At 47.4% G+C, this 17,500-nt stretch overlaps 2 protein-coding genes across 6 annotated transcripts in view; one reads left to right on the top strand and one right to left on the bottom strand.

The window, feature by feature from the left end:
* Nucleotides 1-15,430, top strand: part of LOC139610971 (disks large homolog 4-like) — a 17,106-nt gene extending 1,676 nt beyond the window's left edge. Inside the window, exons 2-17 of one of the 3 annotated variants that reach the window (XM_071465151.1) lie at nucleotides 4,069-4,119; nucleotides 5,163-5,287; nucleotides 5,931-6,100; nucleotides 6,706-6,842; nucleotides 6,913-7,063; nucleotides 8,340-8,608; nucleotides 11,292-11,394; nucleotides 11,492-11,588; nucleotides 11,726-11,902; nucleotides 12,021-12,058; nucleotides 12,137-12,184; nucleotides 12,358-12,459; nucleotides 12,535-12,707; nucleotides 13,442-13,551; nucleotides 13,671-13,762; nucleotides 13,853-15,430. In XM_071465151.1, the coding sequence (XP_071321252.1) occupies nucleotides 4,069-4,119; nucleotides 5,163-5,287; nucleotides 5,931-6,100; nucleotides 6,706-6,842; nucleotides 6,913-7,063; nucleotides 8,340-8,608; nucleotides 11,292-11,394; nucleotides 11,492-11,588; nucleotides 11,726-11,902; nucleotides 12,021-12,058; nucleotides 12,137-12,184; nucleotides 12,358-12,459; nucleotides 12,535-12,707; nucleotides 13,442-13,551; nucleotides 13,671-13,762; nucleotides 13,853-13,959 (1,950 nt within the window). In that variant the 3' untranslated portion in view covers nucleotides 13,960-15,430. Of the gene's footprint in view, nucleotides 1-3,808; nucleotides 3,951-4,068; nucleotides 4,120-5,162; nucleotides 5,288-5,930; nucleotides 6,101-6,705; nucleotides 6,843-6,912; nucleotides 7,064-8,339; nucleotides 8,609-11,291; nucleotides 11,395-11,491; nucleotides 11,589-11,725; nucleotides 11,903-12,020; nucleotides 12,185-12,357; nucleotides 12,460-12,534; nucleotides 12,708-13,441; nucleotides 13,552-13,670; nucleotides 13,763-13,852 lie in introns of those variants that run through there. The other 2 variants (XM_071465152.1, XM_071465150.1) reach the window with 2 other exon arrangements.
* tfr2 (transferrin receptor 2) overlaps nucleotides 14,253-17,500 on the bottom strand; it is a 7,471-nt gene continuing 4,223 nt past the window's right edge. For 2 of the 3 annotated variants that reach the window (XM_071465148.1, XM_071465149.1), the window contains 6 exons: nucleotides 17,372-17,439; nucleotides 17,162-17,232; nucleotides 16,984-17,068; nucleotides 16,269-16,493; nucleotides 15,993-16,133; nucleotides 14,253-15,718 (listed from right to left, as the gene is read on the bottom strand). In XM_071465148.1, coding sequence (XP_071321249.1) covers nucleotides 15,464-15,718; nucleotides 15,993-16,133; nucleotides 16,269-16,493; nucleotides 16,984-17,068; nucleotides 17,162-17,232; nucleotides 17,372-17,439 — 845 coding nt within the window. In that variant the 3' untranslated portion in view covers nucleotides 14,253-15,463. The remainder of the gene's footprint in view (nucleotides 15,719-15,992; nucleotides 16,134-16,268; nucleotides 16,494-16,983; nucleotides 17,069-17,161; nucleotides 17,233-17,371; nucleotides 17,440-17,500) is intronic. The other variant, XM_071465147.1, reaches the window with a different exon arrangement.

Genomic DNA, 17,500 nt, shown 5'->3' with positions numbered 1-17,500 from the left:
AGCATCGTCCTACCTGAGATTGTTAGCATCGTCCTACCTGAGATTGTTAGCATCGTCCTGCCTGAGATCGTTAGCATCGTCCTGCCTGAGATCGTTAGCATCGTCCTACCTGAGATCGTTAGCATCGTCCTGCCTGAGATCGTTAGCATCGTCCTGCCTCAGATCGTTAGCATCGTCCTGCCTCAGATCGTTAGCATCGTCCTACCTCAGATTGTTAGCATCGTCCTACCTGAGATTGTTAGCATCGTCCTACCTGAGATTGTTAGCATCGTCTTACCTGAGATCGTTAGCATCGTCCTACCTGAGATCGTTAGCATCGTCCTACCTGAGATCGTTAGCATCGTCCTACCTCAGATTGTTAGCATCGTCCTGCCTCAGATTGTTAGCATCGTCCTACCTCAGATTGTTAGCATCGACCTACCTGTGATTGTTAGCATCGTCCTACCTGAGATTGTTAGCATTGACTGACCTGAGATTATTAGCATCGTCCTACCTCAGATTGTTAGCATCGTCCTACCTCAGATTGTTAGCATCGTCCTACCTCAGATTGTTAGCATCGACCTACCTGAGATTGTTAGCATCGTCCTACCTGTGATTGTTAGCATCGTCCTACCTCAGATTGTTAGCATCGACCTACCTGAGATTGTTAGCATCGTCCTACCTGTGATTATTAGCATCGTCCTACCTCAGATTGTTAGCATCGTCCTACCTCAGATTATTAGCATCGTCCTGCCTGAGATTGTTAGCATCGTCCTGCCTGAGATTATTAGCATCGTCCTACCTCAGATTGTTAGCATCGACCTACCTGAGATTGTTAGCATCGTCCTGCCTGAGATTGTTAGCATTGACTGACCTGAGATTATGATAATTGTCCTACCTGAGATTGTTAGCATCGTCCTGCCTGAGATTGTTAGCATCGTCCTGCCTGAGATTGTTAGCATCGTCCTACCTGAGATTGTTAGCATCGTCCTACCTGAGATTATTAGCATTGACCAAACTGAGATTATTAGCATTGACCAAAATGAGATTATTAGCATTGACCGAGTTGAGATTGTTAGCATCGTCGTACCTGAGATTGTTAGCATTGTCCTACCTGAGATTGTTGGCATCATCCTACCTGAGATTGTTAGCATTGTCCTACCTGAGATTATTAGAATCTTCTACCTGAGATTGTTAGCATCGTCCTACCTGAGATTGTTAGCATCATCCTACCTGAGATTGTTAGCATTGTCCTACCTGAGATTATTAGAATCTTCTACCTGAGATTGTTAGCATTGACCGAGCTGAGATTGTTAACATCGTCTTACCTGAGATTGTTAGCGTTGACTGACCTGAGATTATTAGAATCTTCTACCTGAGATTGTTAGCATTGACCAAGCTGAGATTGTTAACATCGTCTTACCTGAGATTGTTAGCATCATCCTACCTGAGATTGTTAGCATTGTCCTACCTGAGATTATTAGAATCTTCTACCTGAGATTGTTAGCATTGACCGAGCTGAGATTGTTAACATCGTCCTACCTGAGATTGTTAGCGTTGACTGACCTGAGATTATTAGAATCTTCTACCTGAGATTGTTAGCATTGACCAAGCTGAGATTGTTAACATCGTCTTACCTGAGATTGTTAGCATCATCCTACCTGAGATTGTTAGCATTGTCCTACCTGAGATTGTTAGCATTGACCGAGCTGAGATTGTTAACATCGTCTTACCTGAGATTGTTAGCATCGTCCTGCCTGAGATTGTTAGCATTGACTGACCTGAGATTATGATAATTGTCCTACCTGAGATTGTTAGCATCCTTCACATGTACTGAAACAAAGATGTTGTTTTTACTGTAGTTGTGTCAGTTGTTTTTATATCTCAACCCTCATTCACTTTGGTCCAGAAGCCGGACCAGGCAGGTAAAACTGGTCTGCAACAACAAATTATGCTGTATTCTAACATATATTAGCAGTATGACGAAGATTAACAGGGTTGGTCTGATGTTCTTCCTGAGATGTTCTATAGCTCCGTGTTCCCCCAGCTACAGTGTAGGAGATATGAAACCAGATTTGAAGTAGTCAGCGTTTTCACTCAGACCAAACGAGGCTCTGTAAGTGTGGGACTCTGATGAAGACCTGTGGTGCTGCACCTTCAGGATCAGTTCACCTCGTGGTCTGGATCTGTGCAGACTGTGTCCTCAGTGCAGATCCATTCACTCAGCTTCACCAGGCGAGAGGTTCTCCTCCCAGCAGTGATGTTCCTGACCTTTCTGAACAACACTGTCATTTCACTGTGTGGCCGAGAGACACAGACCCAGAGTGGAAGAAATACTGAGAGAGAGAGAGAGAGAGAGCTGTCATGGGAAATGAGGAATAGGTTTAATTAATTCAGTGCGAACTGTGAGACGCGCTCTCTCTCGCTCTCGCTCTAAGTCTACCTCTCTCACCCTCTCTCTCTGTTATGTAACTCTATTGAAGCTCGCTCTCTCCTCCAGATTCTCCAGAGACAAACAGAATGAAGTGAACTGAGTGTGGTAGTGTTGACAGCTGCTCAGCCTGAGGCAGGGAGAGAGAGACAGGCAGAGAGAGAGACAGGCAGGGAGAGAGACAAAGAGACAGGCAGAGAGAGAGACAGGCAGGGAGAGAGACAAAGAGACAGGCAGAGAGAGAGACAGGCAGGGAGAGAGACAAAGAGACAGGCAGGGAGAGAGACAAAGAAACAGGCAGAGAGAGAGACAGGCAGGGAGAGAGACAAAGAGACAGGCAGAGAGAGAGACAGGCAGGGAGAGAGACAAAGAGACAGGCAGAGAGAGAGACAGGCAGGGAGAGAGACAAAGAGACAGGCAGGGAGAGAGACAAAGAAACAGGCAGAGAGAGAGACAGGCAGGGAGAGAGACAGGGAGAGAGAGAGAGGCAGGGAGAGAGACAAAGAGACAGGCAGAGAGAGAGACAGGGAGACAGGCAGAGAGAGAGACAGGCAGGGAGAGAGACAGACAGGGAGAGAGACAAAGAGACAGGCAGAGAGAGAGACAGGGAGACAGGCAGAGAGAGAGACAGGCAGGGAGAGAGACAGACAGGGAGAGAGACAAAGAGACAGGCAGAGAGAGAGACAGGCAGGGAGAGAGACAAAGAGACAGGCAGAGAGAGAGACAGGCAGGGAGAGAGACAAAGAGACAGGCAGAGAGAGAGACAGGGAGACAGGCAGAGAGAGAGGCAGGGAGAGAGACAAAGAGACAGGCAGAGAGAGAGACAGGGAGACAGGCAGAGAGAGACAGGGAGACAGGCAGAGAGAGAGAGAGGCAGAGAGAGATAGACAGAGGCAGGGAGAGAGAGAGGCAGGGAGAGAGAGAGATGGAGAGAGAGGCAAGGAGAGAGAGAGAGAGAGGCAGGGAGAGAGAGAGACAGGGAGAGAGAGAGAGGCAGGGAGAGAGAGAGAGAGAGAGAGAGACAGGGAGAGAGAGAGAGAGAGTACTTCCAGTAGTTACAGTATCACAGTAAAAGTACTTCCTGTCTCCTTTGGCTGATCTCTGATCATTGATCCTGATTCATGTTCCTGTTGTAGCTTCGTTAACTACGCCATATACACTTATAGACATATAGACAGTTAAATCCACTGGTTCCCAACCTGAGGGTGGGGACCCTTTAAGTGGTCACTGAGTGACTGAGAAACTGATGTGGTTCCTGATTGGTCCACAGCTGAAGCAGAGTTTGACGAGGTGTTTTCTCTCTGGAAGATCACAGCTGATCATTTCTCACATTTGACTCGAGGCGTTTCCTCTGGTCCATCAAACGTCAACGTCTCCAACTTCCTGTGTTTGACCATTTTTTAATCTTTACTGGAAATGTATGCGACTCATCATCTCTACAGGAAGTGATGTAATAACCATGTTCTGGAGCGCTGTGACTGTGTGGATGAGATGAGATGAGAGAGAGAAGGTTGCTATAGCTACAGTTATGGTTGCCAAGGTAACTGACCCCCTGAGAGCTCAACAGCTGTTACCATGGAGTTGCCATGGCGATGAGCAGTCACCAGAGAGAGGATGCTGGATGTGATTTAACCCTTTGTGTGTCTGTGTGTTTACAGATGAACGGATCAGAAGGAGAGCTGGAGTACGAAGAGATCACACTGGAGAGGGTGAGAACACACACACACACACACACACACACACACACACTGTGACGTCTGTTTTTAGAAGCTGTCACTCTGCTTCCAGCTCCCAAAAATAGACCCCACCCACACTGACATCAGCAGGTTATTTTTTCCTCGCGCGTTTATTTCAGGAACAAGTTTGATGAGTGAAGCATCAGATCTGATGTTAGAGAACAGGAGTCAGGTTCACACCAGACACCTCGACCTCTGACCTTTCATGGTTTCATTAGAACAACAGAACAATTGGAGAACATTTTATAGAACAGAAACCTTTTTCATCTGGTGACCCCTGCTGGAGGGCTCTGTCCCCCAGCTGCTTTGAAGAACCTTGATTTATAATGTTTGTCAGTGAGGGTCTCCGATGGCTCTACAGACTTTAGGACCGGTATAGAAGCAAATGTTCTTTGTAAAGGTTCTTCACTGACTCTGCACACTGTGGAACCCATTTTTGAGGAACCCATTTCATGAGGTTTGATGTGTGATGAAGATTAAACAGGCTGTGAAACCTTCATAGTTCCTTATGTAATCCAGGTATATCAGACCCTAAAGCCTTTATGGAGCTTTAAAGAATCCATCAGAAGGGTTCTCCAAAAATGTTCACATATTTCAGCACCTTTATGCTGCTTCAAAGAACCATGTTAGAAAGAATCGTGATTCTATTAACATCAGAACTTGTAGAACACTGTTAGCAAGGTTCTCCAGTCCATCATCAAACATTCTTACTGAATCTACGCACTGTCGTACCTTTTTTGAAGAACTCTTGTCACAAGGCTTGATATTTAATTCTTCAATGGTGAGACATGCTGTAGAACCTTTTTATTGCCGTTCTGATTTTACAAACCATAGAACCATAGAACATTTGTAGTTTAAGAACCCCCTCAGAAAGAATCCACTGTGATTCTTATGGTGCTTTGAAGAACCTTTTCTCCAGTGGTCAACCAAACAGACTGTAGAACCCTTATGGTTCCTTAGACAGTTCTGTTGGGAGGGTTCTCCGCTCACAGACCCTGTACACTGTATGTGTTTAGGGGAACTCTGGTCTGGGCTTCAGTATCGCAGGAGGAACTGATAATCCTCACATTGGAGACGACCCGTCCATCTTCATCACCAAGATCATCCCTGGAGGAGCCGCGTCCCAGGACGGACGCCTGAGGTACACACACTCACACACACTCACACACACACACACTAAAACACACACCTTCTGAAGAACCTCTGGACTTCAAGAACCTCCTTAAGGACTCTTAGAATTTCTCCAATGACCTTTCAAACCTCCTCAAGGAGTCCAACAACCTTCTGAAGGACCTTTCTAAGCTCTGCTTAGATTCTAAGGTTCTAAGACCTTCTGGATGTTAGAATCATACACCAGGACCTTGTAACGCCCCTGTTCAAGGATCTCTTTAATGTCCCCAAGGACCCCATTACCTCCTCAAGGACACCTAGAACCTCTGGAACTTTTTCATGGACCACTAGAACCTTATCAACACCCTCACAATGACTGTTCTCATGAGTCCTTTAAACTTCTCAAAGCTCCTTACAAAGTTCTCTCTCTCTCTCTTTCTCTCTCTCTATCTCTCTCTCTCTGTCTCACTCTCTCTATCTCTCTCTCTCTCTTTCTATCTCTCTCTGTCTCTCTCTCTCTATCTCTCTCTCTCTGTCTCACTCTCTCTCTCTCTCTCTCTCTCTCTCTTTCTATCCCTCTCTGTCTCTCTCTCTCTCTCTCTGTCTCACTCTCTCTATCTCTCTCTCTCTCTCTCTTTCTATCGCTCCCTCTGTCTCTCTCTCTCTCTCTCCAGGGTGAACGACAGCATCGTATTTGTTAATGATGTGGACGTCCGTGAGGTCACTCACTCCATCGCTGTGGAAGCACTGAAGGAGGCGGGGCCTGTCGTCAGGCTGTATGTCCTGCGGCGACGCCCACCAAGCGAACGCATCACACAAATCAAACTCATGAAAGGACCGAAAGGTAGGAAAGGAGGAGAGGAGAGGAGAGGAGAAGAGAAAGGAGAGGAGGAGAGGAGAGGGGAGGAGAGAGGAGAGGAAAGGAGGGGAGGAGAGGAGAGGAGAGGCGAGGAAAAGAGGGGAAGAGAGGAGGAGAGGAGAGGGGAGGAAAGGAGGGCAGGAGAGAAAAGGAGGAGGAGAGAAGAGGAGGAGAGGAGAGGAAAGGATGAGAGGAGAGGAGAGGAGGAGGTGTACAGTTGTTATGTAACAGTGTATTTCTGCTGCTGCCTCGCCCTCTGGTGGACGATCTCTCTCTTATATATTTTTTTTAGATGTTCTAAGGTAGAACATGTAAAGGTTCTCACATGTAAATATTCTAATGTGTTCATGTTCTAAGGAACTTTTTTCCACACAAACAAACATTTTAGGTTGATGTGGTTCTATGCTGTTCTCTGCTCAGAGAACCATTTGAACTGTTACACATTTGAACTGTTTCCACTGTTTCAGTTTCACACTGGGTTCTGGTTTCTATGACGACTGTGGTCTGTGGTCAGTGGAACCTTTGTACAGGATTTTTGATCTGGATTCAGTGTGTTCCCTGAAGTGATAGTCCTGTCCCCTCTGGTCCAGGACTAGGCTTCAGTATCGCGGGCGGTGTGGGGAACCAACACGTTCCCGGAGACAACAGTATCTACGTCACCAAGATCATCGAAGGCGGGGCGGCACACCGTGATGGACGGCTGCAGATCGGGGACAAAATACTGGCTGTAGGTGAATTCTAATTATACGTTTCTGGTTCTCGGGGTTCTGGTCTAACCTGAGCTCTGACCCCGACAGGTGAACAACGTGTCTCTGGAGGACATCCGGCATGAAGATGCTGTGACGGCCCTAAAGAACACAGGGGAGGTGGTCTACCTGAATGTGGCCACGCCCACCTCGCAATACATCCACCCTGCTGATCGATACAGCCCCCCCGACCTGACCAGCTGTACGTACACCTAGTCTTGTAACAATATTGATTATTGATCTGATCACCGTATTAGTCCAGTTTGTAATTCTACAAAACCTTTAGAACCCCTTTAGAAAGGTTCTACAGAGAAGTTGCTTCCTTTAGAAGAACATTCTTTAAAGATTCTGTAAAGCAGAAAAACATATGAGTTCTGAGTTTGCCACACCACAGAAAAATGACATATTAAACCCCCTGCCAAATTTGAATGAATAAAATTATTGCCAAATATATAAAATTAGGTTTTAAACTTCTAAACCTGCCTTTAAACTTTAAACTTAAAATAAGCAGCATTATCAACTCTGGAACGCTGGGGGCGTGTCCGCTGAGGCACTGAAACCACGCCCACCACCAGGAGAGCTTCCGCATCTCTTAACGTCTAACAAATTTATACTGAAAGGAAACTTGACTGTGTCCAACAGCTGCATTGATTGTACACACACACACACACACACACACACACACACATATATTTTCACATTCTAAATTGCTCTAAATTGTCCGATGCCCTGGACCTTTTCTATTTCTTTGACCAATGACGTTGTGTGTGTCCTCAGTCCGAACAGAAAGACAGACTCGACTGGTGGTGATAAAGAAGTGTATCGGTTTTTAATAGCGGGCTTTCTAAAAAACCCCCACTTATACCCGCTAATTTTAGTGGAAAAAGTTTATTTGATGAGAGGATGAAGCAGAACCATCCTTCTGGTCATGAAAAGAAGGGAAACGTGATGAGTAAATATCTGATTATCTATGAACACATTATTCTCTAATTACTAATGACACCACACCGTGGGTATTGCACCTGGAGGGAAGGCTCAGCTAACAGCAGTAACACTGAGCAGGAGACCCACTGATGCTGGGTCACTCCAGACTTTTATACCACTACAGCTTTAGAAGCGGGGTTTGCTAAGTGGGGGTCCAAGTGGGTCATCAGAACCCTGTTAAGGCCCCGCCCAAATAAAAACACTCAACACAAAAATGATGAAACACAGTTTAATGTATATCTGCACAATTCAGTACCACACAAGTTTCACATGATTCACACGTTTTCAGGAACAGTTCTCCAACATATATATTGATTTTATAAACAATCTGTGAATTTGCGTTACAGGATCTTTAAACAGTTCTGTAATCTCAGGTAGACCAGGTCTTAGTGCTGCTCAGACTGTGGTGGTCTCCAGGTCTGGTTCCACAGCTGCTGAGGTTCAGATAGAACCTGTTGAAACCAAGACCAGTTTCATGGTTTCTGTCTCTGCAGCCTACATGGAGCCTGACTACATGTGTGATTACCCACAAGCCCTCCCTCCTCCGTCACCACGACGATACTCACCTATCCCAGGAGGCATGATGGGAGATGACGACTACTCCCGGGAGCCTCGCAGAGTCTGCGTGCAGCGCGGCTCCACCGGTCTGGGCTTCAACATCGTGGGCGGAGAGGACGGAGAGGGGATCTTCATCTCCTTCATCCTCGCAGGAGGACCAGCAGACCTGAGCGGAGAGCTCCGGAAGGGGGACCAGATCCTCAGTGTGAGTACAGAGACCAGGTCCTCAGTGTGAGTACAGAGACCAGATCCTCAGTGTAAGTAAAGAGACCAGGTCCTCAGTGATACAGAGACCAGGTCCTCAGTGATACAGAGACCAAGTCCTCAGTGATACAGAGACCAGATCCTCAGTGATACAGAGACCAGGTCCTCAGTGTAAGTAAAGAGACCAGGTCCTCAGTGATACAGAGACCAGGTCCTCAGTGATACAGAGACCAGATCCTCAGTGTGAGTACAGAGACCAGGTCCTCAGTGATACAGAGACCAGATCCTCAGTGATACAGAGACCAGGTCCTCAGTGTGAGTACAGAGACCAGGTCCTCAGTGATACAGAGACCAGATCCTCAGTGTGAGTACAGAGACCAGATCCTCAGTGATACAGAGACCAGGTCCTCAGTGATACAGAGACCAGATCCTCAGTGATACAGAGACCAGGTCCTCAGTGATACAGAGACCAGATCCTCAGTGATACAGAGACCAGGTCCTCAGTGTAAGTAAAGAGACCAGGTCCTCAGTGATACAGAGACCAGGTCCTCAGTGATACAGAGACCAGATCCTCAGTGATACAGAGACCAGGTCCTCAGTGATACAGAGACCAGATCCTCAGTGATACAGAGACCAGGTCCTCAGTGTAAGTAAAGAGACCAGATCCTCAGTGATACAGAGACCAGGTCCTCAGTGATACAGAGACCAGATCCTCAGTGTGAGTACAGAGACCAGATCCTCAGTGATACAGAGACCAGGTCCTCAGTGATACAGAGACCAGATCCTCAGTGATACAGAGACCAGGTCCTCAGTGTAAGTAAAGAGACCAGGTCCTCAGTGATACAGAGACCAGGTCCTCAGTGATACAGAGACCAGATCCTCAGTGATACAGAGACCAGGTCCTCAGTGATACAGAGACCAGATCCTCAGTGATACAGAGACCAGATCCTCAGTGTGAGTACAGAGACCAGGTCCTCAGTGATACAGAGACCAGGTCCTCAGTGTGAGTACAGAGACCAGATCCTCAGTGATACAGAGACCAGGTCCTCAGTGATACAGAGACCAGATCCTCAGTGATACAGAGACCAGGTCCTCAGTGTAAGTAAAGAGACCAGGTCCTCAGTGATACAGAGACCAGGTCCTCAGTGATACAGAGACCAGGTCCTCAGTGATACAGAGACCAGATCCTCAGTGATACAGAGACCAGGTCCTCAGTGTAAGTAAAGAGACCAGGTCCTCAGTGATACAGAGACCAGGTCCTCAGTGATACAGAGACCAGATCCTCAGTGATACAGAGACCAGGTCCTCAGTGATACAGAGACCAGATCCTCAGTGATACAGAGACCAGATCCTCAGTGTGAGTACAGAGACCAGGTCCTCAGTGATACAGAGACCAGGTCCTCAGTGTGAGTACAGAGACCAGATCCTCAGTGTGAGTACAGAGACCAGATCCTCAGTGATACAGAGACCAGGTCCTCAGTGATACAGAGACCAGATCCTCAGTGATACAGAGACCAGGTCCTCAGTGTAAGTAAAGAGACCAGGTCCTCAGTGATACAGAGACCAGGTCCTCAGTGATACAAAGACCAGATCCTCAGTGTGAGTACAGAGACCAGGTCCTCAGTGTGAGTACAGAGACCAGATCCTCAGTGTGAGTACAGAGACCAGATCCTCAGTGATACAGAGACCAGGTCCTCAGTGTGAGTACAGAGACCAGATCCTCAGTGTGAGTACAGAGACCAGATCCTCAGTGATACAGAGACCAGATCCTCAGTGATACAGAGACCAGATCCTCAGTGTGAGTACAGAGACCAGATCCTCAGTGTGAGTACAGAGACCAGGTCCTCAGTGATACAGAGACCAGGTCCTCCGTGTAAGTAAAGAGACCAGGTCCTCAGTGATACAGAGACCAGATCCTCAGTGATACAGAGACCAGGTCCTCAGTGATACAGAGACCAGATCCTCAGTGTGAGTACAGAGACCAGGTCCTCAGTGATACAGAGACCAGGTCCTCAGTGTGAGTACAGAGACCAGATCCTCAGTGTGAGTACAGAGACCAGATCCTCAGTGATACAGAGACCAGGTCCTCAGTGATACAGAGACCAGGTCCTCAGTGATACAGGGACCAGATCCTCAGTGTAAGTACAGAGACCAGGTCCTCAGACCCTTTAACTAGCAGGTGGCAGCAGGAACCAAAGAAGCGGATCAGACCACCTAACCCTAACCCTGACACCTGGGTCAGTGGTCCCTCCTGGTCTGTAGCAGACTGTGGTCTCTGTCAGGAACCAGGTGTTGGTCTATTGTGTTCATCTCAGTGTCAGAACACAAACTACACCTGCTGATGAGAAACCAGGTATGACCTCACACCAGAAGACCCTGCAGAGTACGGCTCACCTCCAGGTGGTGGATCGAGCCTGGGTCCTGGTTCAGTCGGGACCTGGATGGAACTTCTTCAAATCTGGTACAAACATTCACCGGGACTCATGAACTGAGTAGAGTTAGAGGTCAAAGGTCACCTTTCAGCCTTTCTGTCCTGAACTCATCATTAATTATGTCTCAGTGATGACACATCCAAAAGGTCAAAGGTCAACCTCACTGTGACATCATCATGTTCTGGTCATTATTCCACACTGTGACTCTGTGTGTGTGTGTGTGTGTGTGTGGGTGTGTGTGTGTGTCTCCAGGTGAACGGTGTGGATCTCAGGTATGCGACACATGAACAGGCAGCAGCAGCTCTGAAGAACGCCGGACAGACCGTTACCATAGTAGCACAGTACAGACCTGAGGGTGAGCACACACACAGTGATGCTATGTGTTACTCTAGTTTGGTTGCTATGGTGATCTTACCAGGACACTGTTGTTACCATGGTGATCTTGTGCACAGAGTACAGTCGTTTTGAAGCGAAGATCCATGACCTGAGGGAGCAGATGATGAACAGCTCGTCTGGCAGTCTGAGAGCCAACCGCAGCTTCTACGTCAGGTAAACCTCACCTGTGCAGACAGCTTACCTGAGGCAGTCCACATTAATAAAAACATTCACAGGGTGAAGAAGTGTGACCTCCTCCCTACAAACAGTCACCTGTCCTCAGGTGATGACTGACGTGTCACTGGTTGCAGGGCGCTCTTTGACTACGATAAACAGTGGGACTGTGGCGTCCTATCACAAGCTCTGGACTTCAACTTTGGGGAGGTGTTTCACGTGATGGACAGCACTGACGACGAGTGGTGGCAGGCGAGACGAGTGAGCCAGCAGGGGGAGCTTGAGGAGCTGGGATACATCCCGTCAAAGCACAGGTGAGTCCACAGGTGTGGTCTGACACTGCTGTACAGCTGCTGCAGTAACACACTGCTGGAGTCTAATCAACGTGTGTGTGTGTGTGTGTGTGTGTGTGTGTGTGTGTGTGTGTTTCAGAGTGGAGAGGAAGGAGTGGTCACGCATGAAGAGTAAAGGTGATGCTTCTTTTCACACAACACACAGATGGAGGAAACGGCTTCCTGTGTGTAACTGTTGTGTTTTCCTTCGAACAGGTAGAGAAGGTTTCGTTCACAGTTATGAGCTCATCACTCAGATCGAAGGTCAGTCACCCTTCACCTTTCACCTTTAACCTTTGACCTCAGAGAAAACAGATTTCATTGCTTCATAAGAGCAGAAATGACAGTTCTCGTTCACACACACACACACACACCTCACACCACTGAGCAGGTGTGATAAGGTTCCCCCTCTCTCTCTCTCTCTCTCTCTGTCGTAGTGGACTACGCTCGTCCCGTCATCATCCTGGGCCCGACCAAAGACCGGGTCAACGACGACCTTCTGTCCGAGTTCCCAGACAAGTTCGGCTCCTGCGTCCCTCGTAAGCTTCAGGTCAGAACAGAAAACTTCACGTAAACAAACAGGAAGTCACAGATGACCCTCTCTCTCTCCGTAGATACGACTCGCCCTCGGAGGGACTATGAGGTCGATGGGCGGGACTACCACTTTGTGTCATCACGGGAACAGATGGAGCGGGACATCCAATCGCATCGCTTCATTGAGGCAGGACAGTACAACAACCACCTGTACGGGACGTCAGTGCAGAGCGTCAGACAGGTGGCCGAGCAGGTGAGACAGGCTAGTTACCATGGTGATGTTCTCAAGGGGTTTGTGTGGGGCTATGTTACTATTTTCAATTCAATTCAATTTTATTTGTATAGCGCCAAATCATAATATACATTATCTCAAGGCACTTTACAGGGTCAGGTCAAGACCTTACTTTGTTACAGAGAAAAACCCAACAGTTCCCACAACGAGCAAGCGCTTGGCGACAGGGGGGAGGAAAAACTCCCTTTTAACAGGAAGAAACCTCCAACAGAACCGGGCTCAGGGTGGGCGGCCGTCTGCCTCGACCTATGGCAATCATTATGGTGAAATTTCTAGGTGAATAATGTTTGTGGACGGTGGTGGTTACCATGGTGACGGTGTCGTTAGGATTTAGGATTATGGCTACCAGGGAGAAGTTTTTATGTGTTGTCTTGGTTTCTGTAGTGACATAATGAATTACCATGGTTACCAGAGATGTTTTTAGGCTGGCATGTTTGGGATTGTTGTCATGGTGACGTTTTGATGACATCATAATCTCCATAGTGATCTAGAATGCTGTGATGTTTCCGGGATAATATGGTTTCCATGGAGATGTTCTTAAAACTTTATGACTGTCCCTGTGAAATGAAAACCTGGAGGTTTTGGTTACCATGGTGATGTGTCAGTATGTTGTGGTTATCATGGTGAATTATGAGCAGGTGTGAACAGGTCTGGTGATCAGCTTGTGAGCCCTGACGTCTGTGTGCGTTCACCAGGGGAAGCACTGCATCCTGGACGTGTCGGCCAACGCAGTGAGGAGGCTGCAGGCGGCGCAGCTCCACCCCATCGCCATCTTCATCCGACCGCGGTCTCTGGAGAACATCCTGTGAGTCCTGAGGCCACGAAATACAACACTGGGTCTTCTGTTTCAACAGGACTTCTGTTCAGGACTAACCTGAGTCTGTGTGTGTGTGTGTGTGTGTGTGTGTGCGTGTGTGTGCGCAGGGATCTGAACAAACGTCTGTCAGAGGATCAGGCGAGAAAAGCTCTGGATCGAGCGATTAAACTGGAACAAGACTTCCTCGAGTGTTTCACAGGTAAACAGGTTCATCATGATCCACCTGACACGAAGCTCAGGTGAGTTCTGAGCAGAAGTTTGACGTGTGTGTGTGTGTGTGTCTTTGTAGCCATTGTGCATGGCGACAGTTTCGAGGAGGTCTACCACCTGGTCAAAGCCGTCATCGAGGAGCAGAGTGGCCCCTACATCTGGGTCCCTGCTCGGGACAGACTCTGATTAGCCCACTGCACCACGGGCGCCTTCTCCATGGAAACCGCCACTTCCTCCTCCTCCTCTTGGTGTGTGACCTGATGGAGAGCAGACACTGGTCTTTTCATGTTTTTGTTCCTTCTACAGGAGGAAGACAAGCTCAGTGATTGGATAAACAGAGATGTATTTTTCGAAGAAGGGGGCGGACCTGTCTGTCTGAAAAGATGGAGACAGGCAGGCCATTGATCGATTGTTGATTGATTGTGTGTTGGTTCAATAATCCTGTATTATGAGTAAATAATGAATCAGAGACTGTAGAGTTCAGTTGGTATTGAAGTATTTATATTATCCTATTTATTTATTTATTTATGTGAAAATGGTGTGTGTGTGTGTGTGTGTGTGTGTGTGTGTGTGTGTGCGTGCGTGCGTTTGTGTGTAGTGTACATAAAGACTTGTGTGACTGTAAATAAAATGATGGGGCTCAAACACAGTCTATTCAGGGCTTAAAGTATCAAACAACCACTGGACTACAACACCCACAATCCTCTTCATATGGACTACAATTCATATAATCCCCCTCACCACAACTACTCTGTTGGACTTCATCTCCCACAATCCCCTTCTGTTTGGACTACAAGACCTACAGTTCTCCTCATCTGGACAACAATACCCCCTTTGTGTCAACAACAACACCCAGAACACCCTTTCTGTTCAGACTACAACAAAGAGTCCCCTTTTGTCTGGATTACTACAAATCCCACAATCCTGCTTTGCCTGGACTACAACACCTTAACACCCACCCCCCCATCCCACCACATTTGGACCACAACACCCACAATTCATCTGTTGCAGTGGATAGTTTGGACAGTTTTTTAGCAATGACCGTCTGGTTGAAGTAAAAGGCCATGGACTACATTACCCACAGTTCCTAGCTGTGGTGACAGATTCCACCACCTACACATGTCTACAGCACAGAAGGACCACATTACCCACAAGTCCCTGCTAAAGATCACATACCCACAATCCCTGGATGTGGTATATGCTGCCAGGATTCTGGACTACAGTATCCATGATTCTCTGCTGCTGAGCAGGACCAGAGGATGGCGGGAGGCAGATTGTGCGTGGAGCTTCAGACTGAGAACACAGTTGGACATGGTGGGGGCGGGGCATGGTCATTAATGACCTCTCCTGTTTCCTTAACACAGGACTCTATTACCCACAGATTCCTGTCCTCAACTGGGACTGATGGTGGATCCAACTCACTCCCAAACTGGTTTCTGATGGTTCCAGTGGGTTTTTTAGACTGAAAATCAGGGTCATGTGAATAATTATAATAATTATTATAATAAAAGTAATCATGATTATTGATGATGTAACATCATCACACTCACACACGCAGATGAAGCTTTGGTTTGATGACTTGTTGTATAATTAAATAAATTAGTTATAAATGAAATTCATCTCTGGAGATATTGAATAAATTCATTATAAAAGCTGATCTGAGGTCTGAGTGTGTGTGTGTGTGTGTGTGTCAGTGTGTGTATGTGTGTGTGTTGTGTATGCTCCACACGTCTCCGTTCAGAGCATTAGCGGCTCCCTGTAGCGTCCAAGTGAACAGGGCCAGCTGTCGTCTGAAGCGTCTCTCGTCAAAGCGTCCAGGGTCAGAGGTCAGCAGAGCCAGGTGCTCAGTGAGCGCACTCAGAGTGTGGTTGCCACGACCGTGAATCACATGACGAAACGGCGTCTCCACCGCTGACACATACTGAGACAGGAAGTAGTACTCCACCTGGAGGACAGAGGAAGAAAATTAAGTTTATATTCTGTGGGTGTCTGTGATACATCAGTTCATCAGAGCTGAGCAAGACGAGAACCCTCAGAGCGCGGTGGTTGATTAGGGTGATGTCGAAGCATGAGGCGGTTGATTAGGGTGTTGTAGAAGTGTGCGGGGGTTGATTAGGGTGTTGTAGAAACACATGGAGGTTGATTAGGGTGTTGTAGAAGCATGAGGTGGTTGATTAGGGTGTTGTAGATGCGTGCTGGGGTTGATGCAGTATTTGTACCTTCATGATGCGGGTGTTGTAGAAACGTGCGGTGGTCGGGTCGTGCAGGTCGCTGTCGTCGATGGCTCTCTGCAGTGTCTCTGCAGCACGGCTGTAATCTCCTCTGGCACTGAAAACCCACTGAGGAGACAAACCTCTGGACTGAGGACAGAACCAAGGAGACAGATACATGAGTCTTTGACTGACTTAAGCAGTCGACATGGACAAGCTGACGACAACAGAAAACATCTAAACCATTGGGAAGTGTTTCCTGGTTACCTGATACACATAAGTTACCTGCAGCTCAGCAGAGTGTCTGTTGAGCTGAGCGCTGAACTGAAGCACTGTCTGAGCATATGAAGTGATGCGTAGCGGCAGGATGTGGTCGTGGGCCAATCGCAGCACCATTTCACCCACCAGCTCCCCTAAACTCCGCCCTGTGACCCCCAGACGACCTCCCAGCACCTCCTGTAGACGGGAGGCGTTGTCCAAAGGTGTGTTGATGAATGGGTATGCTCGTTCCTGAACACACACACAGATCTGATGACATCAACCTGTACATGTGTGAACCTGTACTCAGACACACCTGTACACCCATGTACCAATACACATGCACACCTGTATACCTGCACACCTGCATACCTATACACCTGTGCACCTGTCATATTGTACAATATACATATTTATATGGTATATATTTATATTTTCCATACTTACTATAACATCCTTCACATCTTTATTGTAAATATTTATTTATTTATTTTATTTCAATTTCATTTTCAATTTTATTGTTTTATATTTAAGTGTCTTATTCTCACCTTTGTTTATACTTTTTTCACCAGAACAATTTCCTTGTATGTGCAAAAGTACTTGGCAATAAAATTCAAATTCTGATTCAAATATCATGATACAGTGTAAGAGGACACCTGACTCACAGAGAAAACACCTGACATCACAGAGAAAACACCTGAGGTCACTGAGAAAACACACGACATCACACGGCAGAGTGTACCTTGGTGAATCTCAGCTCCATCGCTGGGACGCCTGCAAATGCGGTGAAACTGTACGCTCCACTGTTCAGGTACAACGGCTTCATACTGAGGAGATGACAGCACAAGCGTTTCATCATCATCATCATCAACATCATCATTTAGCTTGTGTTATGATGATGTGTGTGGGTGTTTCCTCACATCCTCCAGCTGCCCCCCTCCCTCTCAGACTGGCTGTAGATGGTCTGACCTGCATGTTTAGGATGTTCCACCTGAAACAGGCACCAACACAGGTAACAAGTTATTGGAGCTAAACCCCCCCCCCCCCCCACCACCACCACCAACACACACACACACACACACAGGAGAAACAAGAGGGTGTCCACCCACTGACACCTGTCACCTGTTCACCTGTCTGATGGCTGCATCCAGCAGGTCGACCAGCAGAGGACTGGTGTAGGCCGACAGGACATCATCACCTGGTTAACAGACAGTCACCTGGTTAACAGACAGACACCTGGTTAACAGACAGTCAGCTAA

Source organism: Trachinotus anak, unplaced genomic scaffold, assembly GCF_046630095.1.
Source record: "Trachinotus anak isolate AG129_WGS33_773 ecotype Australia unplaced genomic scaffold, CSIRO_AGI_Tana_v1 ptg000027l, whole genome shotgun sequence".
Taxonomy (NCBI): domain Eukaryota; kingdom Metazoa; phylum Chordata; class Actinopteri; order Carangiformes; family Carangidae; genus Trachinotus; species Trachinotus anak.
This window is presented reverse-complemented; position numbering and strand designations above follow the sequence as displayed.